Source organism: Tubulanus polymorphus, chromosome 10 (genome assembly GCF_964204645.1).
Source record: "Tubulanus polymorphus chromosome 10, tnTubPoly1.2, whole genome shotgun sequence".
NCBI lineage: Eukaryota > Metazoa > Nemertea > Palaeonemertea > Tubulaniformes > Tubulanidae > Tubulanus > Tubulanus polymorphus.
In genome coordinates this window covers 12,328,410-12,355,536 of record NC_134034.1, presented here as the reverse complement: position 1 = coordinate 12,355,536, position 27,127 = coordinate 12,328,410, and the positions used below count along the sequence as shown (strand labels likewise).

At 40.3% G+C, this 27,127-nt stretch overlaps 2 protein-coding genes across 7 annotated transcripts; both read right to left on the bottom strand.

The window, feature by feature from the left end:
- Positions 1–206: 206 nt before the first annotated feature.
- LOC141912098 (uncharacterized) lies at positions 207–17,560 on the bottom strand. Of its 6 annotated transcripts, none has more exons than XM_074803309.1 (29): positions 17,484–17,560; positions 16,772–16,983; positions 15,886–16,122; positions 15,516–15,740; positions 15,154–15,390; positions 14,826–15,050; positions 14,464–14,700; positions 14,136–14,360; positions 13,786–14,010; positions 13,132–13,368; positions 12,804–13,028; positions 12,466–12,696; positions 11,611–11,832; positions 11,163–11,411; positions 10,633–10,848; positions 9,924–10,154; positions 7,732–7,959; positions 7,143–7,313; positions 6,738–6,887; positions 6,100–6,261; positions 5,656–5,730; positions 5,033–5,197; positions 4,494–4,733; positions 4,037–4,273; positions 3,712–3,948; positions 3,177–3,422; positions 2,561–2,785; positions 2,071–2,301; positions 207–1,406 (listed from the first exon to the last, which is right to left on the bottom strand). In XM_074803309.1, exons 2-29 carry the CDS (start codon positions 16,979–16,981, stop codon positions 1,290–1,292), a joined length of 5,916 nt encoding a protein of 1,971 aa, XP_074659410.1. In that variant the 5' UTR covers positions 16,982–16,983; positions 17,484–17,560; the 3' UTR covers positions 207–1,289. The 6 variants fall into 6 exon arrangements, with proteins under 6 accessions (XP_074659410.1, XP_074659411.1, XP_074659412.1 ...); XM_074803310.1 differs by having other exon boundaries at positions 2,071–2,223; XM_074803311.1 differs by lacking the exon at positions 10,633–10,848.
- Positions 17,561–18,177: 617 nt separating this feature from the next.
- Positions 18,178–26,973, bottom strand: LOC141911859 (ATP synthase subunit beta, mitochondrial-like). The gene is made up of 10 exons (XM_074802933.1): positions 26,847–26,973; positions 26,059–26,241; positions 25,290–25,464; positions 24,448–24,569; positions 23,763–23,947; positions 23,343–23,501; positions 22,312–22,434; positions 21,347–21,559; positions 19,539–19,740; positions 18,178–18,761 (listed from the first exon to the last, which is right to left on the bottom strand). The coding sequence occupies exons 1-10, from the start codon at positions 26,941–26,943 to the stop codon at positions 18,664–18,666; spliced, it is 1,557 nt and encodes a 518-aa protein (XP_074659034.1). The 5' UTR covers positions 26,944–26,973; the 3' UTR covers positions 18,178–18,663.
- Positions 26,974–27,127: the final 154 nt, after the last annotated feature.

Here is a 27,127-nt window from a genome sequence, read left to right as displayed (position 1 = left end):
AAACGAACTCCTTTGTAAGAATTGAACTACTGAATCAATTTGGAAATATTAGAAACATTCTTAAATTTCTTAACAATGGTAATGAATAATCCCACGACCAGCTTCTCTGAAAATGGATTTGGATAGTTGAAATTTCAACTGTCTAAAAAAAAAACCAGAGAATGTCCATTATACGTCTATCGAGAATTCTCCATTTAGAAAAAGAATCAACTCAACAGCAAACTGTCCAAAAAACCATCAAATTTTTTTTATTTTCCTATTAAGTACAAAATTACACCATTATTAAGAGTAAACAAATTACACCATTTAGAATACGACACTACACACACACAGATCTTAGATACAGCTGTGCGCGATTAATTAGAAAATTAATTACTTCCATTAATATCAATTACACAAATATTCTAGATTAATATTTACATTCCATAGTGCGACTTGAGACTGTAGTTTCATTATTTCGATAAAGAAAGTATTTGGAAATATTCGAAAAATTTAACTACCGCGGTATCAGGACCCAGTTCAACAGCTCTATGAGTTAAATTAGTTCATTTTCGATGAGTTAACTCAGAGTCAAATTTAAACTCAGAACTGTCGAACTGGGTGCCGGGGCTTAGATTTAAGATCAGCCCAAGGCCATCATAGAAAGAAATTCGAAAGGTCGACTGGAGCTCACAAATCATTTTACATGTGACCTCATTCTACAAACTAAAAAGCGTTAATCCACAGGAAACTCGATAGAAAACATGGAATGGTTTTACAAAATTTCATAAAATGTTGCTCTGCGCAAAAGAGTTGTTCAGTTCACTTTTTTGAACGGTAAAAGTTTTACGAAATGACATATTCTCATCGGCTGGAAGATGATCGAATGAATGTTAACTGAAGAATAGTACGTTGATATTGAGATAGTGATATGATAACAAAATTATGATTAGTTATACTAATTACGACCTTTCTCGCATTCTTGATACCTTCAATAATTCAGTAAAATTACGATGAAACCATGGTAATGACAACCTTCTCATTCTCAATGACTTCAAATATTCTGTAAAATTATGATTAGCTTTTAATTGCATGACTACCTTATTCCCAATAATCTCAATGATTCAGTAAATTACGATTTCAGCAACTAAATGATGACCTTCTCTCATTTTCAATGACTCACTAAAAATCAATTTTAGTTACTAAATGAAGATCTAAGATAATTAATTTGAGTTATGCGATACATGATCTATTTTGAGTCTCGAACGTAAGGATATTAGTGGTGATATCACAGATAGCAATCATGTCGTTCACAAGTTACGTATTTTATTGAAAAACAACTCGTGTTTCGGGCACTCGCACGTATTCCCGGAGCCGCATCGACAACCTTCCGGGCAACATTGTCCGGAACCACGGCAACAAACAGCCTACAACAAATAAACAATAATTGAGTTATCACAATCGAGATTAGATTCATCTATATCGGGGATTAACCCTGGATTTCTGTTCACAAAAACAAAAACACCAATGCTTATAATCACTGTGAAACACTAATATTATATGATATGATTTATTTTCTCCACAAAAAATATAAAAACCCCATTCCCAAAAATGATGCTGATTTATTTTTCATCATTATTGGGGGATCATATATATTACAGATACTCATACGAGAAGCTTGCAACAACCCTTGAAGACAGACTGCAGCCTGGAACCATCCATTCAGACAATGAGTGATGTTCTGAACACATGTAAAGTGTGGACAATCAGTTTTTGAAAGTGTGCTGATAAATGTAGAATATCTGGTGTTTATAGTTCATTTTCAATTAAAATGTCTCAGATGAAGCAATGAATACATGTGAAGTGTGGACGATCAGTTTTTGAAAGTGTGCTGATAAAATGTCTCATGTCTGGTGTTTGTAGTTCATTTTCAATCGAAAAATATCTCAGGTGAAGTTTAACACATGTGAAGTGTGGACGATCATAAATTGGCAGATTTGTGATAAAGTACTTAATGTCTTCAGCAGTGAAGGTTCCAGGCTAAGACTGAATAAGGTCGAGTTTACTGCATTCTTTTTTTGATACACATACCTTAGCGGCGGGACAGCATCCCACATCGCCATTATCCTGCTGACAGCACGTATGTTTAAACGGACAGACCTTCCCATTACCGCAGTTTACGAGAGTGTCGACCATCTCGGTCGGTCGTCGTAGCATCCACTGTTGATCGGATTTCGCGTTGCCCTGTAAACAAATATCCATTTTAACAGAGCACGTTGTTCCTTTTGGACAACAATGAGCTTTATCAGCGCAACAAACAGCCTGAAAATAAGCACATCAATAATTGCATGCACAGGATTCTCAGTAGGCTAGCGATGATTATGATCATAGACACTTAGGAAAAAATCAGCGCCCGGTCGCACGGTCATATCTCAGTCTAAATGCTGTCTCTCTTTCTCTTTGCAGACCAAATTAAACCCCTTGAATTTAACAAAACTTGGCAAAGAGAGATCACTGATATTGTTTTATTTTTCAATCCACAGGGATGATTTAACCACTAATCAAAAATCGTGATAATTACCTCGACTAGGGGGCAACAGCCATACCCACCGCCCGGTATCAGACAGCAGGTGTTACCATCGGGGCAGACGGCGTGTTTATCCGGGCAGAGAACACCTGATAAACTGCTGGCAGGTGTTCGAGCTAACATCGGTACGACGCGAGAACCTTTAGTGCATCGGCCTTGAGAGAGATCACAATTGAAACCATTCGGACAACAATGTAGTTGATCGGAACAGCAGGTGGCCTGGAATAGACGAATTGATCTTTCGATGAGTAAAACCTTTTCAAAGCCATGAACATTTCATTTCTACATTCCGAACACGTAAATAACTGGATCCAGTTCCACAGTTGTGTAGGTTTGATCTAACTCTGGATCCAGTTCCACAGTTGTGTTGGTTTGATCTAACTCTGGATCCAGTTCCACAGTTGTGTGGGTTTAATTTGACTCTGGATCCAGTTCCACAGTTGTGTGGGTTTAATTTGACTCTGGATCCAGTTCCAGTCTTCTATGATAATTTGAGCCAATTTTTTAACCCACACAATTGCGGAACTGGATCCGGAGTAATAATAAAACCCACACAACTGTTGAACTGGATCCTAGAGGTACTCCTGTTGAAGACGCTTTTAACGCTTACCTTCGGGAATGGACAACATCCATAACTTCCACTTTTTACACGACAGCAAGTTTCTCCATTATGGCATTCCGATTGTCCGTCGGGACACTTAACATAATCAAGGCGGCCATCTTGAATCTGGGTTACGGGAATTTTCGTATAGAGCGGAAACGAGACGCCGTCTGTTTTACGCACGCATTTACCGCGCGACACGTCGCACTTTGCTCCGTTCGGACAACAATGAATTTTATCCGAGCAGCAAACTGCCTAGAAACCGGACAGACAATAGATAAGTTAGATTGATAATGAAACCATTTAGGGCAAGGGTCCATGAAATTCCATGCTTCAGCTTATAACAGTTAAAACGAATTGTTGTCCTCTTTGAAACAATGAAGTGACCAATTCAACGATTTAACCAACAATTTGAGCTTAACTTATTCATAAAAAATTGAAGCCTGGTCTTAAATGCAAGTCTAGACGCTACTCCTGGTCCCAGAACTAGTGTTAGGTTTGGGGTATCGATCATTAGTTTATCATTAACTTTGAGAATACATACATTCGGTAGAGGGCAGCACGCGTAGCCTCCTCCTCTGGTCGCACAGCAAGTAGTACCGGACGGACAGGTAGAACGTCCATCTCCGCACGTTTTCTTGACTCGATCGAGCGTGCCTAACGACGCGACTTTCTTCACCATATCTACGGACGAACCATCGGCTTTGTTACATTTTCCCTGAGCGACATCACAGGTCGTGTCAGCCGGACAACAATGTAGACCATCCTTACAGCAAACGGCCTTTTGAAAAAGAGAGAGAGAAATACAGAATCAGTAAATGTCTACAAAATGAACGATGATTATAGACAAAATAATGTGTCAACCTTACATTTGGCAGAGGGCAGCACCCGTATTGTCCAGTACTTAGTTTACAGCATGTGCTACCAGTTGGACATGTGCCCTGATCTGGACAGATCACATTGGAAGGGAGCATCTCATTTGACGAGGATGCTGCAATTTTTGTAACCATGGCAAATGAAAATCTGCCTCGGTTACATTTTCCAGCAGTCACATCGCAGGTTGTACCAGATGGACAACAATGTAAGTGATCATTACAGCAAACAGCCTGTTTAAAAAGAACAATGCAGAGAATGAAAGTAAAAAATACAGCCTCTTAGCAAAAACTAATAAGTCATAGGCAGTCCACTCTGCTAGCGTTACAGCCTTTAGGCTCCTTGGGATGTCCATCATAGACCATGATTATATAATTTGAAACTGAAATGTTTAATTTTGTATTTGTATTAAATTTATAGTTCTATGGAAATAAATCAATCAATCGAACTTACATTTGGGATGGGGCAGCACCCGTATTGTCCAGAACTAAGTTTACAACAGGTGCTACCAGTCGGACAACTCGCCTGTCCACCCGGACAGATCACGTTAGACGGTCGCATCTCATTCGACCGAGCGGAGGCAATTTTCGTAGCTACGGCGAACGATAATTTGCCTGGGTTACATTTTCCGCGCGGCGTATCGCAGGTCGTACCAGACGGACAACAATGTAAGTGATCCTCACAGCAAACAGCCTACAAATAACAATTAAAGAAATCGGTAACAGTTCACGAAAATCTTTAAAAACACAATTTGCTGAAACCTCTGCTTGAAATACGAGAAACCCCAAGAGATCCAGTTGCAAGTTGATGGCTTAGAATTGAGACCAGTCTAAACTGAGACCATCTTTAAAATTATAGCCAATCTAACAGCTTAAGGAAAGTCGTAAGGTTAAAGACTACTTTTGGACTTAAGTAATGACTTAGGAATAAGGTTAAAGATTACTTTTGGACATAAGTCATGACTTTGGAACTGGGCTTACAACAATACTTACATTTCGCATAGGGCAGCATCCGTATCTTCTATTAGGTAACATACAACAAGTATTACCGTTCGGACAAGCCGATTGATCCGGACAGATGACCTCACTAACGTCTGCTTTCAGTGAAGCCGGTTTCGCAGCCGTCTTTTTGAGCCAAGGAATTGATTTTTCGCCGGCCTAAAGAAAAAAAAACGAAACGACGGATATCAACAAAACGATCGAAAACTTCTCTCTCTTAACGCTTCGAATCGCGTAAATAAGAGCGAAAGGGGTAAGATAACCTATGAATGATTCAATAAGATCCGTAATACAATAAATGTAAAATCTGACAATTGTTGAAGATATTTTTCTAAATGCTAGAAATATTCCAGGGGCTCATATCGCCCTTCTGCAGTCTAAAATTCATTTTTTTCTGCCCTAGAAGTCATTTTAGACTGAAGAAGGGTGGTAGAGACCGCCCAAAATATTCTTAGTATATAAAATAAACTTTCAACAGTTGTGAGATTTTACATTAAGGTCATATAGTTCTTTATAGCTGCGGAACGTTATACTTAGAAAAAACATTTTTTCGATATCATTTCTTCGGAAATATATTCGAAAATGTGAATGTGCAAAGGAAATAGCAATAGACTTACTCGGACACAGGTTCCCTGGCCTGAACAGCTATACCCATTCGGACAGCAGTGAACTCGGTCCTTACAACAAGCAGCCTATGAAACAATTACAGAAAATACGATATAAAGTCCTGTTATCACACTAGATGGCGACACCGAAATCTCAAAGACATATCAGTTAATCAACGTTAACTCATTTTCCAGTTACTTCCATCTACATTTTCATCCTCCCATGACAGAAATCAGACAAATCAAGTCTCTAGATGGACGGTTCAAAGATTGCTTGATTTTCATTCATTTTTCGTCAAATTTGAGCAAGCTATGGATAAAATTTGAATACGGCACCATTGTACTGTGCACTAATGAACCCCGGTGAATCCTCACTTACCACAGTAGCATTACCAGATCCTCCTTAAAAATTAGACTGAGATATAGGTAACTAATATCTATGCGGTTTGCTTTTACCTTTGGGAACGGGCAACAGCCGAAATGTCCAGAAGCGAGCTGACAGCACGTAGCACCATCTGGGCATGTAGATCGGTCGGGACACCTTACCAACGTCAAATGGTTTTCGGAGCGCGGCTTCGCGGGCAACTTTCGAGACGCGGCTATAGTTTCAGCACCGGCCTGAAAATAAAAATGCAGTGAGAGAATCACGATGAAAATTCACGGCCATCATTGAAATAAATATACTAATTATACAGAATCCGAAACTAGGAATAAATAAAACAAGTCTGAAATGTTTCCTTGAACTAATTTGTTTCATTCTATGTTTCAACATTATCCTAATAGTCATCTTCAGGAACGACGATATTCCTTGAGCTATCTAAATACAATGTAGTCATCTTCAGGAATACTAGCGTTGTAAGAAAATTATGAGGTATACTATCAGGACAAAGGGACTACGGCAATTAAGTCATGAAGATGGAATGAAAAAACTTTCGAATCCTTTTTCTTCTAGCGTGCAGGGGATTTTATACTATCTTTACAACACAGACTTGGAGTGTTTCATCAATCGTAAATCTACTCTTTATCAACATACCGGTAACCGGCAACAAGTCGAGCGTGTAAAAAGAGCAATTTCACATCATTATTTCACGTACTTTTGCACATTGTCCCTGTCCGTTGCATGTATAACCGTGCGGACAACAATGTTGATGATCGGAACAGCAGACGGCCAGCGGTTGAGGGCAACATCCGTACGTTCCAGGAGTGGACATTTCACAACACGTCGTTCGATCTGGGCATTGATACTGGAACGTAAACAAACGAACATGGGGATCATAGGGCTCAATAGAAAACGATCGCGTTCCACGGGAAAGTGTTAATAAACCATCTATAAAATATTGAGGCATTCATATTCATGGGATAGTGGTAAAAATCAGATCACTTTGCGACTATGGAACCGGCTCCCCCCCTACGGCACATTGTTCAATTCACCCAGAAACTCATTCATCTATTTTCCCACTTTTGTTGGTTTTACATTTTCCATTTCGTTTCTCACGTACCTGACCTCCGGGGCAGACGACTTCGTTGAGTTTTTTCGGCGGCGTTCGAGAAATGGCAGCAGTTTTCTCGAACCACGGAATAGACTCGAAGTTTCGGACGCACTTTCTGTGTTTGGTGTCGCATTTATAAGTTTTCGGACAGCAGTGAGTTCCATCACTACAACAATCAGCCTGAAATGAAAATTAGATCGAAATACAGTGAGGACAAGTGAATTTTATTTGAATCTGGACCTGCTAACTCAGATAACTCTGAATCCAGTTTCACAGTTGTGTAGGTTTAATATGACTCTGAACCCAGTTCCACAGTTGTGTGGGTTTAATTTGACTCTGAACCCAGTTCCACAGTTGTGTAGGTTTAACATGACTCTGAAGCCAGTTCCACAGTTGTATAGGTTTAACATGACTCTGAACCCAGTTCCACAGTTGTGTAGGTTTAACATGACTCTGAACCCAGTTCCATAATTGTGTAGGTTTAATTTGAATGGATCCAGTTCCACAGTTATGTGGGCTTAATTTGACTCTTTCAAGAGTTGATTTGATTGAAAACAAACTTAATTCTGGATACAAAAATTCTTCGACCAATATTTACCTCGGGCAATGGACAGCAGCCGTACATTCCAGTACTCAATTTACAGCAAGTATTATCATCAGGACATCGTGATTCACGATCCGGGCATACTTTACTTTTAACCGTTTTCGCTGGTGACTTTTTAACCATCGGTAACAATGAACCGTTGCCTCGGAGACATTTACCGTGAGCTACGTCACACTTGGTACCTGTCGGGCAACAGTGGATATTATCTGAACAGCATACAGCCTGAAGTATCAAACAAATATCAAGTTAATACCTATAGCAACGTACGTTTATCTTTTCAATAATCTAGCATGGGTAAAAAGAAAAGTGACATTTTGATTCAACTCTGGATCTAGTTCCACAGTTGTGTGTGTTTAACTTGACTTTGTCCCAGTTGCACAGTTGAGTGTGTTTAAATTGACTCTGGATCCAGTTCCACAGTTGTGAGGGTTTAATTTGACTCTGGATCCAGTTCCACAGTTGTGTGGGTTTAATTTGACTGCACCCAGTTCCACAGTTGTGTGGGTTTAATTTGACTCTGCACCCAGTTCCACAGTTGTGTGGGTTTAATTTGACTCTTGTCCCAGTTCAACAGTTGTGCCGGTTTAATTTGACTCTTGTCTCAGTTCTCTGTCGACCCAGTTGAATTTCGTTAAACATTTCTACTTTGGGGTTTTTAGGACCAAGATAAGCTTAGATCAGATATCGGAGAGTATTGTATCTGAAGTAGGTATGAGTTCAATGAATCATAGAGCAAATATCCACAACAATTGTGTCTCAGGTTTGGATAAGAGAACATATCAATTGAATTTTTACATCCTCGATCGTGAGTTTATAGATAAATAGCATTTAAAGTAGATCATGACTCGCTTTATTCCGAAATCCCCAGCGTTCATGTGTATGAAATGCACATTAACCGAACGAGATAGGAACGTTCCAGAAATCTACCTCCTTAAATACTCCATGATAACGTAAATCATCTACACAAAGTGTTATCTGCGTCCATCAATTGAATTTCCTATTTTTGAACTTCTAGAGCAAGTAACACGGTTCTGGGTTGAGAATTTAGTCGGAGTTAATTCATTGAAAATCTCACAACTGTGGAACTGGATCCTGAGTTCAGAGTTACCTGTAAAACCTCAACTGTCGAACTGGATCCTGAGTTCAGAGTTAACTCTAAGTCACAACAGTAGAACTGGATCCTGAGTTCAGAGTTAACTGTAACTCACAACTGTGGAACTGGATCCTGAGTTCAGAGTTAACTCTAACTCACAACTGTCGAACTGGATCCTGAGTTCAGAGTTACCTGTAACCCTCAACTGTCGAACTGGATCCAGTTCTATAATCGCCTTGGTTCAGAAAAGAAAGCCGCCCGAATTAATCCCAGCATCATTGAATTGATGCGGTAACTATGACGTCATAGGGGGACTTAAAGGAGGTGGACATATCCGATGGACGCACGTGCAATCGCGGTACATGTACCAGTACTGTATATATCTACATTCTTTAATATCAAGTACAAAAGAACAAACTTCACCGAGTGCAATGAACAACACTTAACAACAGTTTGAACTTTACCCCGGTACGTGTCGAAACAACAGAAAACACGAGCATTGTGCTCGAAAACACGTCACGAGTTTTTTTTTTTTAAGATATCTTATCAGTCTCGCGGTATTGTGGTTAAAACATGAGAGATTGACGGTCTCGTGACATTTAACTCTACTAATTGTGCTAAATTCACACCAAGGGTACGATTAGGGTACGATATCTTGTAAACTAATCAAGATAGAACAATAGTGAAACCAGTTTTTAACAGAGAGACATATGGCTTTCAGATGATATGATATACGTTTGGTGGCAGTATTTTGACCAGGAAGCAATTAGTCACTACTATATAGGCTACTACACTGTAACTGTTACTGATGTGTTAAATGAGGCTCACAGTTATTTCAGTAATATTCCTAAATGCTTCCTTCATACGAGAAATTAGGGGTCAATCAATTTTTTCCTTTGTGCAATTCGTCAGAATAGATAACATTATAACTACAGAACCTCAGTAAGCGAGACTGTCTTAGTAAGGGAATGGAGAATCGGGGATATCGTTTTTGTTTTAGAGCTATTTTGCCGGTAAAGGGTCGTCTTGCTATTGGTCGGAAGTCACTCCTGGATCCACATCCGTGAGTCATGGAGGCTAGAAACCGACGTACCTGTGGTAGAGGACAACAGCCCCACGCTCCACTAGTCTGTTTACAGCATGTACTTCCATCGAGGCAGAACTCCTGACCACCAGGGCAGACGACTATATTCAGGGGACGAGCCGGAATCTTTCTGGCCGTTTTAACGACAGGAAATCCCAAGCTGTTCTTGCAAGTTTGTGACGAACCGTCACAGTAATCGCTTTGTGGACAACAATGCGTTCCACCCTGACAACAGTGCGCCTGAAACAGCAAAACGTGAATTTAGTTTCCACGACAGCTGCTGATCAGTATAGAGGGCAGACGAAGCGATATCGGCGTTTTTCGAAAGCATTCGATTGATTGTTCAAAGCAATGTTTGATCAACACACAATGACTGATCTGATCAGAGGCAAGCTTCGGACAGGCTAAGGTTAAGCACTTAAGAAATCATAACATTTCCGATCAAATTCCTCATCGATTACTGCAAGCACATCTGGTAGATCATCGATTGCCAGAGGAAGAAGCTTTAAATGCTAAGGATAGCAATGATTACTACAATAATCACACATCGTGGACCTTAAGCAGACGGTGAACTAATCGATAGTAGTACTGATTTGTAAAAGCACACCCTGGTGGATCGTCGATTGCCAGAGAAGGAATCCTCAACTGCTGCTGGGATAACGGAAGGAATTCAAGCAGGATATTTGGAAAATCAAACTGATATATTTTCCGTGCTCACATTTTGAAATGGACAACAACCCCAACGACCGGTGGCCACTTTACAACACGTCCAGTTTGTCGGACAAGTCGTCAAACCGTCGTCACAGATGACATCCACTGGCGGCAATGTTTTCGCGATCGCACCGATGACGACGCCATCTTTAGCGCAAGTGTAGTGTAAACTACAGTGCGTTCCGGCGGGGCAACAATAGTTACTGTTATTACAACAGACAGCCTACACAAAAATATTATCGACACGTAACATATCCATGATGTTATAGGGGGATTTATGTAGCGGATATCTTTTCCACAAAAACAGACATTTGATGATATCACACGGGGAATTACGGAGGCAGACATCTCTCTAAAAATCTATTGACAATTTGATTATGATTTCATATGGGGAATAATGGAAGCAGATTTCCCATCTACAGACAATTAGATGATCCCATGAAGCGATATTTGGATGTTTGGGAAGGATCTCTAACAGTAGATGAATATGTTCTTGAACATGAAATGATATCATCAAGTGTTGTCTGCTTTACGTACATTCGGTAAAGGACAGCATCCATATTTCCCGGGTGCTTGTTGACAGCATGTATTTCCAGACGAACAGGCGTGAGTCTTGTCAGGACAAATAGGACCTGATTTCAATGATTCAACCGCACCACTGCTTTTAGCAGCACTTTTTTTCACCAAAGCGACAAATGAACCGTCAGCGCTTTCACATTTTCCAGCAGACAAATTGCAGGTAGTACCCCCTGGACAGCAATGTGAGCCGTCGCTGCAGCAAACAGCCTGAATATAGAAAATTGAATTCTGTTCAAAAACTGAGAGCAAAACCAACTGTGACGATTGAGGAACCACAAGATAAGAATACTCAACGGCAGATGATTGAAATAACATTTTCTAAATTCTTAACAACAATTCCCAACTGAAATATCGCCTTCAGTTACAAAACTAACCCCTCATGTGGTATGTCATCAACTATACTTACATGAGGCAATGGACAGCATCCATATTCTTTAGAAGCTAATTTACAACAAGTACTTGCTTCGGGGCATTGGGATCGCCCATCTGGGCAGATGATATTGGATAATCGAATTGACTTGGTCAGGGTTTTCGACGCGGCTGGACGTCTCGACGACGTGACACATGTATGCGTTTTCGAACACGTCGATCCTTCGGGACAACAATATCGACCTTCACAACAGACGCCCTGCACGAAAACAAAATTAAACCAATCGAAAAAATCATCACCATTAATTAAGTAGGAATATTAGAATAGTTAAAGAAATACTCTTATATAATCATTCAATGATAAAAAGTTACAACCCAGAGTATTGCAGTACGAAAAACTAGTCAAAGTCGCTTAAGTCATCGTCAGGTAAGTCTTCACATTGCGTGAGTAACCACTACTTATAAAATTCCAATTTGTATTTCAAATTCGCAATACTATATAAGTTTAAGTCGTCATTGGAATAAGTCGTCAACATAATGATCATCACAGCTACGACGACGGAAGTGAATTAGACTGTTTGATGAAATGATTCAAGGCAAAGTAGGGTGCAATCTAAGCAGTTGTCTGATTGCCCAAGACAAGTATATTCTCATTAGGGGAAGAAGGTTATCATTTTCACTTGTCGCTTGTTCCATTTTATGTCTCAAAGCTTTTTCCCCACTCGATACAATGGATGAATATGCCTATATTCGGGCTGCCTGTGTAGGGCAAGTAGATTTTTAAGGGGTCATGCATAATTTCAGATATGCTTGCCCCCGGGTAAGTGGCTTTCATTCCTTAGATCAAACCCTGCAAAGGTTCATGAAAGGGATGGAAAATAAATCTACGTACGGTGTGGTAGGCGCAGCAACCGTAAGTCAAAGCCGTAATTTTACAACACTTCTGACCGGAGGGACAGATTCCGCCATCGGGACACGTAACATTTTCCTTCACAACAATATGTGCTTTAACTTTCTTCACCATGGCGACTGTTTCACCATTTCCTCGGTTGCATTTTGATTGAACTGTATCGCAGGTCGTACCAGCTGGACAACAATGCAAGTGATCCTTACAGCAGACAGCCTGTTTGAAAAGAGAACAACGCGGCATTAGTTACCATGCAGAGAATGAAATGAAGACAAAAATCTCTTAGAGGCAAAACCTTACACAAAATTATGTGGTAACCTTACATTTGGGAGAGGGCAGCATCCATATGTTCCACTGGTAAGCAAACAACAAGTGCTACCAGTTGGACAAGTTCCTTGTTTATCCGGACATAAAACTGATTGTGGAAGAGCAGGAACTTTCTTCACCATAGCAACAGATGAACCATCGGCTCTATTACATTTGCCAGCAGTCACATCGCAGGTTGTACCAGATGGACAACAATGTAAGCGATCGCTACAGCAAACAGCCTATTGGGTTGAGAAGGAGGGTTGGAGAGGTGGAAAGAGAAGAGATTTACAGAGAACCTGTTATATCAAAATTGGTTTCAAGAAGCTCATGATGAAAACTTACTTGAGGCAAAGGACAACATCCATAACCTCCAGAACTTAGTAGACAACATGTATTACCAGTTGGACATGTGCCCTGATCTGGACAGATCACATTGGAAGGGAGCATTTCATTTGACGGGGATGCTGCAATTTTTGTTACCATGGCAAATGATAATCTGCCTCGGTTACATTTTCCAGCAGTCACATCGCAGGTTGTACCAGATGGACAACAATGTAAGTGATCCTTACAGCAAACAGCCTGCACACGAGGAAGGATGGGACAGAAGGTTGGGAAGGAGAAAAGAAACAAGACATTTTACAATTTAAGAAAATTACTGAATAGAAATATGGAGCAGTTCCATTAACCCTTTCAGTGCTGACTAATTAATACCCTATAGTGCTGGAGAAAATTTGCAAATTCTAAAAAATTCCACCCTAGTGTGTTGAACAATGGGAATACCACTACAGTGCGTCTACACCGCAGTGCGGTGTATCGTTAGTTACTAGTATTTCTCTATGTTTGACACTTGCTGCCATTTTTCAATAGAGATAATTACAAATTACTAATTACATCAATACACCGCAGTGCGGTGTACTAGCAAAATCCATCACTGATTTATACACCACACTGCGGTGTAGACGCACTGAAAGGGTTAAGAGGGAAGGGAGACCTTACATTTGGGAGAGGACAGCAACCATATTTTCCACTTCCAAGCAAACAACAAGTGCTACCAGTTGGACAAGTTCCTTGTTTATCCGGACATAAAACTGATTGTGGAAGAGCAGGAACTTTCTTCACCATAGCAACAGAAGAACCATCGGCTCTATTACATTTGCCAGCAGTCACATCGCAGGTTGTACCAGATGGACAACAATGTAAGTGATCATTACAGCAAACAGCCTGCACGCGAGGAAGGATGGGACAGAAGGTTGGGAAGGAGAAAAGAAACAAGACATTTTACAATTTAAGAAAATTACTGAATAGAAATATGGAACAGTTCCATTAAGAGGGAAGGGAGTCCTTACATTTGGGAGAGGACAGCATCCATATTTTCCACTTCCAAGCAAACAACAAGTGCTACCAGTTGGACAAGTTCCTTGTTTATCCGGACATAAAACTGATTGTGGAAGAGCAGGAACTTTCTTCACCATAGCAACAGAAGAACCATCGGCTCTGTTACATTTGCCAGCAGTCACATCGCAGGTTGTACCAGATGGACAACAATGTAAGCGATCGCTACAGCAAACAGCCTATTGGGTTGAGAAGGAGGGTTGGAGAGGTGGAAAGAGAAGAGATTTACAGAGAACCTGTTATATCAAAATTGGTTTCAAGAAGCTCATGATGAAAACTTACTTGAGGCAATGGACAGCATCCATAACCTCCAGAACTTAGTAGACAACATGTATTACCAGTTGGACACGTGCCCTGATCTGGACAGATCACATTGGAAGAGAGCATCTCATTTGACGAGGATGCTGCAATTTTTGTAACCATGGCAAATGATAATCTGCCTCGGTTACATTTTCCAGCAGTCACATCGCAGGTCGTACCAGATGGACAACAATGTAAGTGATCCTTACAGCAAACAGCCTGCACACGAGGAAGGATGGGACAGAAGGTTGGGAAGGAGAAAAGAAACAAGACATTTTACAATTTAAGAAAATTACTGAATAGAAATATGGAGCAGTTCCATTAAGAGGGAAAAGAGTCCTTACGTTTGGGAGAGGACAGCATCCATATTTTCCACTTCCAAGCAAACAACAAGTGCTACCAGTTGGACAAGTTCCTTGTTTATCCGGACATAAAACTGATTGTGGAAGAGCAGGAAGTTTCTTCACCATAGCAACAGAAGAACCATCGGCTCTGTTACATTTGCCAGCAGTCACATCGCAGGTTGTACCAGATGGACAACAATGTAAGTGATCATTACAGCAAACAGCCTATTGGGTTGAGAAGGAGGGTTGGAGAGGTGGAAAGAGAAGAGATTTACAGAGAACCTGTTATATCAAAATTGGTTTCAAGAAGCTCATGATGAAAACTTACTTGAGGCAATGGACAGCATCCATAACCTCCAGAACTTAGTAGACAACATGTATTACCAGTTGGACACGTGCCCTGATCTGGACAGATCACATTGGAAGGGAGCATCTCATTTGACGGAGATGCTGCAATTTTTGTAACCATGGCAAATGATAATCTGCCTCGGTTACATTTTCCAGCAGTCACATCGCAGGTCGTACCAGATGGACAACAATGTAAGTGATCCTTACAGCAAACAGCCTGCACACGAGGAAGGATGGGACAGAAGGTTGGGAAGGAGAAAAGAAACAAGACATTTTACAATTTAAGAAAATTACTGAATAGAAATATGGAACAGTTCCATTAAGAGGGAAAAGAGTCCTTACGTTTGGGAGAGGACAGCAACCATATTTTCCACTTCCAAGCAAACAACAAGTGCTACCAGTTGGACAAGTTCCTTGTTTATCCGGGCATAAAACTGATTGTGGAAGAGCAGGAACTTTCTTCACCATAGCAACAGATGAACCATCGGCTCTGTTACATTTGCCAGCAGTCACATCGCAGGTTGTACCAGATGGACAACAATGTAAGTGATCATTACAGCAAACAGCCTGCACACGAGGAAGGATGGGACAGAAGGTTGAGAAGGAGAAAAGAAGAGGAGAGAATCCCACAATGATAATAAAAAGTCCGAAAATGAAACTTCGAGATAGTAGTTTATTTCAACGTTTCAAGAAGCTCAAGATGAAAACTTACTTGAGGCAAAGGACAACATCCATAACCTCCAGAACTTAGTTGACAACATGTATTACCAGTTGGACATGTGCCCTGATCTGGACAGATCACATTGGAAGAGAGCATCTCATTTGACGGAGATGCTGCAATTTTTGTAACCATGGCAAATGATAATCTGCCTCGGTTACATTTTCCAGCAGTCACATCGCAGGTTGTACCAGATGGACAACAATGTAAGTGATCATTACAGCAAACAGCCTATTGGGTTGAGGAGGATGAATAAAGGGATGAACAAAGAATCCAGGGATGAATAAAGAATCAGGTTGAGAGGATACAATGGAAATGAAGGAGGAATAAAGAGAGATGGAAACAAAGTAAAACTAATTGACCAAAAAAAAAAAAAATTCGTTTATTAAGTCAGTAGACATAAGCCTTTTTAGATATAGCACTGAAATTTCTAAATCCGTTTTAGACAATTTTAGAAGATGCTAGTCCAAAATTGTCTAATACAAAAAGTTGACACGTGAACTTAACTAAACGATGATTATATTTTACTAAAAAAATAATACCCAACTAAAACATCAAGGTACGGTAAACGGTCAAATAATTTAATCAAACAATTTTCAAATGGAGCATCAGAAGAGGTCATTACTTAGAACATTTCAGATCTAGAAGCTCAGGTCAACATAGAATAAGTAAATGTGGATGTAACTAAATATGTAGCCGCTGTGGCTTGTTTAAACCTATTAGATATAAATCTAGAAAGGGTTGACAAAAAACTGGTTTATCAAGAACATGTAAATGGAAGAGGTAAAGTTCCAGTAAAGCTAGACTGGTAAATCTAGAAGAGATGAACCCAGACCAAGTAAACCTAAACCAGTGGGTGAACCCAGGACATTTCTCTCACCTTTGGAAGCGGACAGCAGCCGTATGTGCCAGCACCGAGAGCACAGCAAGTTGATCCGTTCGGGCATGTACTCCTTTTATCGGGACAAATAACAGCCGTCTGGGAGCTACTCTCGCGTACGGGCGATGTCGCTGGCTCGAAAAACAACTTCTGCGCCGAATATAATTCAACGCAAAGCAGCAAAAGAGTGGTACTGATTAATTTTGCCATCTCTAAAAAACATAAAATAATAATGAGTTAGTTCAAGATAGCTTGATGGATTTTTTGCAATGTCGTTTTGATTTTCTAGTCTCCTGGTGCCCTCAATAAAAAACAATGAAACTGCAGTTTTAAGTCACCTTAAGGTGACTTAAAACTGCAGCTTTCCATTGTGTGACGCTAGTTTTATTTCAAAGGATAGTGTTATGGTATTCTAACAATGTTAGTTGGGAATAGCTAAACTGCAGTTGCGTCGCCCTTAAAAATGACATCCAACATTCATTTTAACTGAAATAAGACCAAATCGATAAAAAAGAGAAACTGAAACTGAAAGTCGCAACGAGTTATTGTTGCGAGATTGATTTTGAATTTAATTGAGAATTTAATTTTCTGATTTTCTTTACAATAAATCATCCTTAAATGGTTTATGCATGAACGCAGATTAATTGCCTCACACTGTTCGCACAAAAAAATAGACTGTCAACCAGCCCAAAGGAGATAAAACTTAACTTACCGCCGTCAGAACCGAAACTACTCTCCTGACATAAAAATAACAAAACCGAACCGGTGACTGGTCACATGACAGTCATGAGACTCGGTACAATCTATATAGAAAACTCGAACACGAACCGACGTATGGATAAGTTTATTTGAAATCTGAGTGTCCATAGATTGTGTATTTGAAATACGGTGGAATGCACTGAATCGAGTAGGTAAAATTGGTACATCGGGCTCTCGTTGATTAGTTGGATGTGGATGCACAGGTAGACTGGTCACCGGTCTCTGGGACAGGCAACCAGTCCAGTTCCCAGGCCGAGGTGTATTCTGTTATCCCGTGAATCAGACGAGTTATTCGAGTGGGGTGGAAGAACACGTGATTCAACACTTTTCCTGGCTCGAAATATTTAGGTGTTAAACAGAATTCGACCCTAGCGTGAGAGACCAAAACGACACGTCCCTTTTTTTCTACTTTTGTAAATTTCTGATTGATGCATTCGTCAAACAAATTAGTTGGAATAAATGATTACAAGAGCTTAGACTGGCATGTGTCCCATTCCTCCTGTCCATTGGCTTACTAATAGTAGATTCGAACCCACTACGAAGTACTACTGCCGTTCCTCAATGATCCTTTGTTCTGTACAGAGCGGTGTACATTGACTGAAATGTATCGTCTACTTATACTCGACAAAAAAGACAAATTCCGTGCATTTTTTTCCATTAATTTATTTAATTCACCCCACAAAATGTACAGAATTATCGTTTATCCTAGCAATCAAAAAAGTTTCTTCCCAAGACGGAGGAACAGTCGATGAAAACATGACCGAACTATCAACTCATTGCGATGATTTCCGCCGAGAAGAGACCGGTTCAGAGAAAACAGTTCGGATTCATTAGCACAGATCCTGCTGGAAGGTCGCGAAATATTTCACCACAAGACGTTGATGATGAAAATCCGAGTCCTACGTATTCCATTGGATATCAATAATATACATATATTTCTCCTTTTCTAAACACACTGACACACTCACTTGCCGCAGTCGACAAAACCATCGTGAAATAATTTACAATACAAAAAGAACAAGTTTATTTTCATTCATCATCAATAACTAATAATAAACTATATCATCGAAGGTCGTTAGTCGGCAAAAATGATGATTACTATCTTATTTAACTAATTATAAATTAAATCGTGTCTAATTGGCTTCTTCGGCTAGACGTTCGGCCTTGGCTACGGCTTCTTCGATTGGTCCGATCATGTAGAAGGCGACCTCTGGCAAGTGGTCTAGTTCTCCTGAAAAGGAAAATGAAGAACCGTCAATGCTTTTTCGGGATAGATAGATATTTATTTTTCGTAAACCGTACATACAATATAAATGATAATCGATACATTTTTTTTTAAATTTTAATATTTCTACATGATGTTGTTTCCGAGGGATACAGTGCGAGCCAATAGGCTGTACTTAGAAATCTAAGGCACTGAAATCCTGAATCGAGAGAAATGGCCGATTGATTCGGACCCCTGCACTCGCGGTTTGATGAACCCGAAGCAGATTCAAGAGCCCTGAAAACCTTTTTTTACATGGTCAGGAAATAGAATATTCCCCAACCTGACCAAATATTCCCTGAATTTAATATTCCGGAATTTCCTGATCGGTAAGAACCCGGATCAAAGGAATTTTCAAAGGGAACACGAACCAACAAGGGGCTGTACGTACACCACACATAACTGGATATTCTCCTTATTGTCGCGTGTGCGATTTTAATCACGAAACGAACATAAGAGAAGTCGCAAAACTTTTCAACACGCCCCCCCCCTACAGGATCCAGTTCTGTAATTAGGGATCATTCATAAATCACGTACGCATAAAATTTGAATTTTTCAACCCCCCCTCCCCCTCTGTACGTAAAATCGGCCATTTCTTCGTATAAATTAAGCATTACAGTACGCAATTGCCCTCCCCTCCCCCTCCCCCTCCCCTTATGCGTACGTAATAAATGAATGAACCCTTATCGGTAAAGTTCAACCGTAAGCTCGATTCCCGTAGCGAAATTGAGATCGTTCACTTACCGCTGAGGATCATCTTGAATCCCTTGATAGTATCGGCGAGCGGTACCAGTTTACCGGGCGAACCGGTGAACACCTCGGCGACCTGGAACGGCTGCGACAAGAATCGTTGGATCTTACGAGCGCGAGCGACCGTCAGTTTATCCTCCTCGGACAGTTCGTCCATACCGAGAATAGCGATGATATCCTGCAGCGATCGATGATCCTACAAATAGCGAACAACCGACGACGTCGTTATTTACCATCACAAATACGCAGTAAATCGTTTAACCGTCAGATCATGCAAGTTTTCAAGGAGAAAATTATGAGAAAGCATCTACTTCACTTTCCTGTATCCCAATTACAATATACGCCTAAATCGGTACTGTTTATCTCGGTAATTCAGTAGTTTTGTAAGCAGCAAATTCATATCCTTACGAATTCGATGACTGCTTAATTCAATTGGGCAACAAATCCTGGAGCTAACTGCACCTATTTAGGCGTAGTATATTTGTTATGCAACTTTTAGAGTAGTTTTTGGCACTTATTAAAGTTTTCAAGGGATCAAGGAGTCGTAGCAACCGTCTAATCTGGGCCATTGCCGAATAAAGATTTATTGCCTTTGATTCCTTTATTTTTGTTATCTCCGCAAAATAACAGTCTGACAGTACAGAACAGACCAGCTTAGAAAATTGCAGAGTAATGTTGCTATAGCATTTCTCCCTTCAAGGATAGACCTATCGAGGCCAACCGTACACAATGAAATGCATCTATATCTGATCGAGAGATATTTCAAAATTTGAATGAACCAATTTTTTTCTGTTGTAAAAACCTGTACAAAACCGGACTGACAGAGCAGAGCAGTTTTAGAAAAATACAGGGTCATTTTATTTAGCATTTCTCCCTTCAAGGATAGACCTATTGAGGCCAACCGTACACAATGAAATGCGGAGAAGAATTTGATGGCACAGTTCTCAAGATATCTGAAGATTTGAACAATATGTCTTTGTAATCTCCACAAAATACCGGTCTGACAGTACAGAACAGACCAGTTAAGAAAATTGTTGAGTTATTTTGCTATAGCATTTCTCCCTTCAAGGATAGACCTATTGAAGCCAACCGTACACAATGAAATGCATCTATATCTGATCGAGAGATATTTTACCGGTAATTGATGACCAATTTTTGTAATATCCTGTACAATACCGCCCTGACAGTGCAGAGCAGTTTTAGAGAGGTACTGAGTTATCTTTTTACTATAGCATTTCTCCCTTCAAGGATGGACCTATCGAGGCCAACCGTACACAATGAAATGCAGAGGGGGGGGGGGGCATGGAGAGAGTATTAATTGAAAGAGTGCTGTGAGGGGGAACAGTTCCCCCGTATATTGGATGCACAGATTGAGAGGGGTTATGAATTTCCTTCCAGTGTTTTCAATAAGAAATTAACAAGCCAGGTCCCTTTGAAAAACAGAAGGGTCCCATAATATGTCACAATCCCTGAAACGAAAGCTGTCTTCAAAAACAGGCGGGTCCTTTACAAACAACAGACAGGTCCGAGACCTGAGAATTTCCTTCTCAAAGTAGAATGTCATAATCAGAGCGCATAGAGAAGTAGGAAGCTCTCCCTATATATTTGGTAAAACAGCGTGAGCGAGCAGAAAGTGAAGTAGAATCAGTAGTTCTTCCAATCAGATGCGAATAAATGAATTTTCTTCCGAAGAAATTATTCTTTTCAAAAGAATAATTGTATGCAAATAAATGAAAGAAAATTCATTTATTTGCATACAATTATTTACAACATTCTTAGAATGTCGTCGAAATAAATTGTACCTGTAATATTTTCTGTACACCACGAGCGATGTTATAATGCTCTTCGCCGACGATGTTCTTATCGAGAATACGACTGTTGGAGTCGAGCGGGTCGACGGCCGGGTAAATACCCAGTTCGGAGATAGCTCGCGACAACACGGTGTTCGCGTCCAAATGAGCGAAAGTCGTAGCCGGCGCCGGATCCGTCAAATCATCGGCAGGTACATAGATAGCCTACAAACAATTCAATGAACATCATTCAATTATATAGCAAAAATTATATAGAAATAGTTTTTCAACAAAAATCTCTGGTTACGGTATCAGGACAATTGCCCCCAAAATTAAATCTTTTTTATCTTAAAATAACACAGATATTTACTTCTAAATAATTAGACAAAGCGAGCCAATGCTAGCTAATTACTCGAGGACCGATTTAAAGTTTTTGATCTGCACACAACATCAGTAATTCTATATCTTATAAATCTATATTCAATAATATACAAATGAATTTCTAAGTTAAGTATATAGGTTAATCCAAATCAAAAGTATTTCATTCGGGAGCAATTGTCCGGGGGGCAGTTGTCCTAGAATCCTCTGGTATAGGAAGAGAACGAGTTTGAGCGCCGCATGATCCTTTTCTGGCAAGCAGGGACCAGTTGCTCATTTAATTAACTTATCCACCAACTGACCCTCTATTTCAAGGGACCACAGGTCAGATTCTTAAATCTCATGATTTGCCTGAATCAACTTTTAACCTCATCTCATTAAGACATCCATCGTCCAATCGATTTCTCATCCAAATTTTACGCACTCGAGGTGAGTTGAGAATTTTTCAACTCTTACTTTTGCTAGAATCGCTAATTTGTTACTCTCCATATTTCAAGAACACAATATGGAAAGTTCAGTTTTAAAGCTTCAACTTTTAGTGGAACTGGACTGAGCCACTAGTCTAACTACACTGTCCATATCGACTACTATTCTCTTACCTGTACGGATGTGATCGAACCCTTCTTCGTGGTGGTGATACGTTCCTGCATAGTACCCATATCAGTGGCCAAGGTCGGCTGGTATCCGACAGCAGACGGAATACGACCTAACAACGCGGATACCTACAAAATACCCGGCAAAAACCGTTAGTTTCAAGAAGAAATCGCAATCGGCTGCGATTCTACGACGGGTTCAACGCGTGTTGCGTGTAAATAGCATCAGAACATATTGAACGCATCAGTATCAGATTCAGAAGGGGAATCCATATGTAAGCAGTTCATCACCTGAAACACAACACCAATAGAGAACCTACACCTACACCTACGCACAACTTACTTAAACCTAAACCGTAAACCTAAATATATTCATAGATAGAACGATAACCACACTCAAATGTGGTGAACGAATAATAAGATAAAAACCCACTATCTACAGATTAAAAGAATTTAAAAACAGGAATTTATTTATTAAATCTAAAATATATATAAGACACAACGTTTCGATCTCACCCTAGAGATCATCGTCAGGTGAACCTGATAATAATAACCAACTAATACCAAATAATACCAACTAATAATACTGTTTACCTCACACCTGACGACGATCTCTAGGGTGAGATCGAAACGTCGTGTATTTCATATATTTTAGATTTAATAAATAAATTCTTGTTTTTAAATTCTTTTAATCTGTAGATAGTGGGCTTTTATCTTTTTATATTCATAGATGTTTAAGAAATAGAAGAGCGTTTAAAGAAGAGCTCGTACAGCTGAAGTCCGTTAAAACATAGTCAACAAGGCCAACATTTTTGAGAGCGGAAATTTGCTCGAATAACTCAAATTCAACGAAAATATCATTCTTTAAATTCGTTGTAAAGGACTTTTACTGTATTTTACTTTATCAAGGAAAAATTTCACCACCCCTAATTTAAAACAAAAATTTAAACAAAAAGACTCGCTACACAATAACTTTAATATTAGCTGCCACCTTAACTTAAATACCGATCGAAGCCCCTCGAACCCCGCAAACATACCTCAGAACCGGCCTGCGTGAATCTGAAAATGTTATCGATGAACAACAACACGTCCTGTCCTTCCTGATCACGGAAATATTCAGCAACCGTTAAACCGGTCAGGGCGACACGGGCACGCGCGCCCGGGGGCTCGTTCATTTGCCCGTACACGAGAGATACCTGCAGATAACGATAAACACTCATTCAGCAACAGCTGCAGAACCGGGCGGACCCAGTTATCCCGTAGCCCCTGATATCATCTGAATCCTATTACTACGGTCAAATATGTAAAACATGGACAGAAACAGTTTGTGCAATTTAACAAATATCCCTGACGATTTTAAATTTTAACAAAATTCCTGACTTATCCCTGAATACCAGGTAAGTGGCCGCGCATTAAAGTTCATTTAACCGTGATTGGGGCGACTCTACTGAACTCACCTTGGAGCTGTCATCTTTCAAACTGATGACTCCCGATTCAATCATCTCGTGATAAAGATCGTTACCTTCACGCGTTCGTTCTCCAACTCCGGCGAACACGGAGTAACCTCCGTGAGCCTTAGCCACGTTGTTAATCAGTTCCATAATCAATACGGTTTTACCTACGCCGGCGCCTCCGAACAATCCTACAAAATACAACAGAATTCATTCGTCAACCACTTCAACTACGAATAACCCAAACATTTCGGTCCAGTTTATGAGGATAAATATTAACTTAGTTCATAACGAACTAACTTCGATCGAGATCCTGGAACTCCAGGGCTGGGTTTCATAGATGTGGAAGAAAAATAGTCCCTGGGAACATTTTGAAATTTGTCAGTTATAACCATGGTTTCTCATTGTAACTATGTTGGTTGTCACCCAAATTGAGGATTTACCCCCAGGGATAACTTTGATACCCAGTCTATGAAACCGAGCCCAGGAGTTTTCTAAGATAAATAACCCTGAATTTCCAGGAATTCAACGTCCTGGAATCGATTTCGCTCAAATTCCAGCAAATCCAGGAGGTGCACGAACCGCCATTAAAGCTTCAGTTTTCGGCGTTGGGATTTTGGCGACCACCTTTCGTTACATCGAGGTAAAATCTGCGTTTCATTGATAACAAGGTAGCCAAGTAACGACTTACCGATTTTACCACCCTTCGCGTACGGTGCCAGTAAATCGACGACTTTGATACCGGTGACGAGGATCTCCTGTTGGACGCTCATATCTACGAATTCAGGGGCGTCTTGATGAATCGAAGCTCGTCTGTTAAAACAGGAAATTATATCAATCGTTTCATCGATCAGATGTTCAACAGAAAACTCTAATGTTCCCTATCAGTAAAAATTTGCCCCCCCCCCCCGAATCAAAACCGCAACAACATTTTAAATCTTTTAAGTAACTATACAGTTCACTCGCAAAATCAACGGAAAATTCGTTATTGCACTCAATTTGCAGCGCATGAATTTACGTTGAGTGTCTGATCTATTGGAATTGGTTTTGGTCGCTGGGTTTTTTTAATGAACCCTGCAACACGCCGAAGTGAATTAACGCAAGCAATCATTGATAACAACTATGCACACGTATTAAAATTTTGACAGATGTTAACGAGAGGGTTTAGCGAAGAAGGGACAAAATTAACCCTTTCAGTGCATCTACACCGCAGAGCGGTGTATAAATCCATGATAGATTTTGCTAGTTAGTACACCACACTGCATGGTATTGATGTTATTAGTAATTATCTCTCTTGAAAAATGGCAGCACCTGTCAAACATAGTGAAATACAAGTAACTAACGATACACCGCACTGCGGTGTAGACGCACTATAGTGGTATTCCCCTTATTCAACACACTAGGGCGGAATTCTTAAAAATTTTCAAATTATCTCCAGCACTTTAGGGTATTAATTAGTCAGCACTGAAAGGGTTAAAATTTACGTTCTTCTCCGGGTTCTTTTCAGAAGAAGTTATGAAAAATAAAACGTACTTGTCGGTAGGGATCGGACCACGTTCGTCGATCGGTTCGCCGATCACGTTCATGATACGTCCTAGCGTTTCCGGTCCGACCGGGATACTGATCGACGTGCCGGTGTCTTTACACACGTTACCCCTGACGAGACCTTCGGTACCGTCCATAGCGATCGTACGGACCGTGTTCTCACCTGAAGAGAGTCAATCAACAACCAATTAAATCAGAGACATAAAATATCGTATCTACGTAATATTGCAGCCTGGATACAATCCATCAATCTGAATAGGCATGACGACTATTAATTGGGGGTCATTCATTTATAACGTACGCATTAGGGGTGGGGGAAGGGGTCAGTGCAATTGCGTACTGTAATGCTTAATGTATATGAAAAAATGGCAGATTTTGCGTACAGAGGGGGAGGGGGGGTTGAAAAATTCGAATTTTATGCGTACATAATAAATGAATGATCCCTTGACTTGCTTTTCCCCCCGACACAAACTGTGCATTGTTTTCCACGACTTGATCTGCTTAGAATCCAGTCAGATGTCACAGTCAAATATGTATTGCGACATGGATGAAAAGCGTTGCCAATTTCAACAACTAATTTCCCTCATTTTTAAGCTTTTTCACAAAATTCCCCACCTAATTTTCAAAATCAAGAAAAGAAAATTCCAGGAAAAATAGCCTTCAGTCTTAGGTAATTTTAGTTTTACAGTAAAAACCTGCTTAATTTAAGGATTATTCGAAAATAATGAAATTCATCTGGTTTACGAGAGAAACGTACCTAAATGTTGGGCAACCTCGAGGACCAATCGCGGGCTTCGGTTTTCGACCTCTAAAGCGTTCAGAATCGGGGGCAGATCCTCTTCGAACTGGACATCGACGACGGCACCGATAACCGCGACGATCTTACCCTCGGGCAGTTTGGCAGCCGCGGGCTTCGTGGCTGCAGCAGCATTATTGCGCCCTGAAATAAAAGATTTTCATTAATTAGCCACAAAGCTTTAGACCCAGTAACTCAGGGGTGGGTATAAGAAAATTCAGGTAGAGTTTGAGAACCTCCTCACTTAAAAGGGGGTGTGTCAAATAGAATATTCTATATTTACTTCAGCTAGATATATTTCAGTGATGCCCCTCCACAGGATAACCTCAAAAATTCCAGTCCAATTCCTGACAACATTTCAAGTTTTTAAAGAATTACATTTTATTTATTTAGGGGTCGTAACCAACACGTCTCAGGTTGAAGGTCACTACTACTGGCGGCCATCTTAGTTTTATCTTTCATAGATTATAAGTTTTATCTTTCTTTTATTTCATAGATCCAAGTTTTCAAAATTCAAATATTGGACGGTTAAAAATTCAGACATTTCGTAACCATTTAAATGAACCACACACAGCAGTGACAACAGAGATTCTAATGAGTGTAACCAAGGTCATGGCTGAACGCGCCGGCAAAACCGACCGGCGGCCATCTTTCTTTTTCGTCGGGAACGAAAAACGAGTCCAATTTTTTCATAATTCGCACATCAAATCGGTTGAAAACGGTTATATTTGAATTTCGAATGAACTAACCGGTACTGGAGTGGTACGCGCTGATGGCTGAGGTGTTCTGGAAGGTTTTTGAAGCCCTCAGAGCTCCGGAATAACAACAGCGCCTGATCGCATGCATGATGGAGGAGTGAACCACGTGACTTCTGACAACGAGCATACCCGGATGAATTCAAGTGGTACCGGACTCATTGACTACGACCCGGACCTTATCTAATTTTGGGACCGCTGCTTGGTGCACGGGGTGCCCCGAAACCCCACCATTTTTTGATTGCGTCCAAAATGATGCGTTTTTGGAGTATTTG

Bases quoted from the DNA above. Each gene is read 5' to 3' on its own strand.
- LOC141912098 (XM_074803309.1), bottom strand. From the start codon at position 16,981: ATGGCAAAATTAATCAGTACCACTCTTTTGCTGCTTTGCGTTGAATTA. The intron at 12,697-12,803 runs GTAAGGTTACCA...CTTTTCAAACAG, and splicing joins GATGCTGCCCTCTCCCAAAT to GCTGTCTGCTGTAAGGATCA. The intron at 11,833-12,465 runs GTACGTAGATTT...GTTTTCGTGCAG, and splicing joins GTTGCTGCGCCTACCACACC to GGCGTCTGTTGTGAAGGTCG.
- LOC141911859 (XM_074802933.1), bottom strand. From the start codon at position 26,943: ATGCATGCGATCAGGCGCTGTTGTTATTCCGGAGCTCTGAGGGCTTCA. The intron at 24,570-25,289 runs GTACGTTTTATT...CTGTTTTAACAG, and splicing joins GGTCCGATCCCTACCGACAA to ACGAGCTTCGATTCATCAAG. The intron at 22,435-23,342 runs GTATGTTTGCGG...GGTATTTTGTAG, and splicing joins TCACGCAGGCCGGTTCTGAG to GTATCCGCGTTGTTAGGTCG.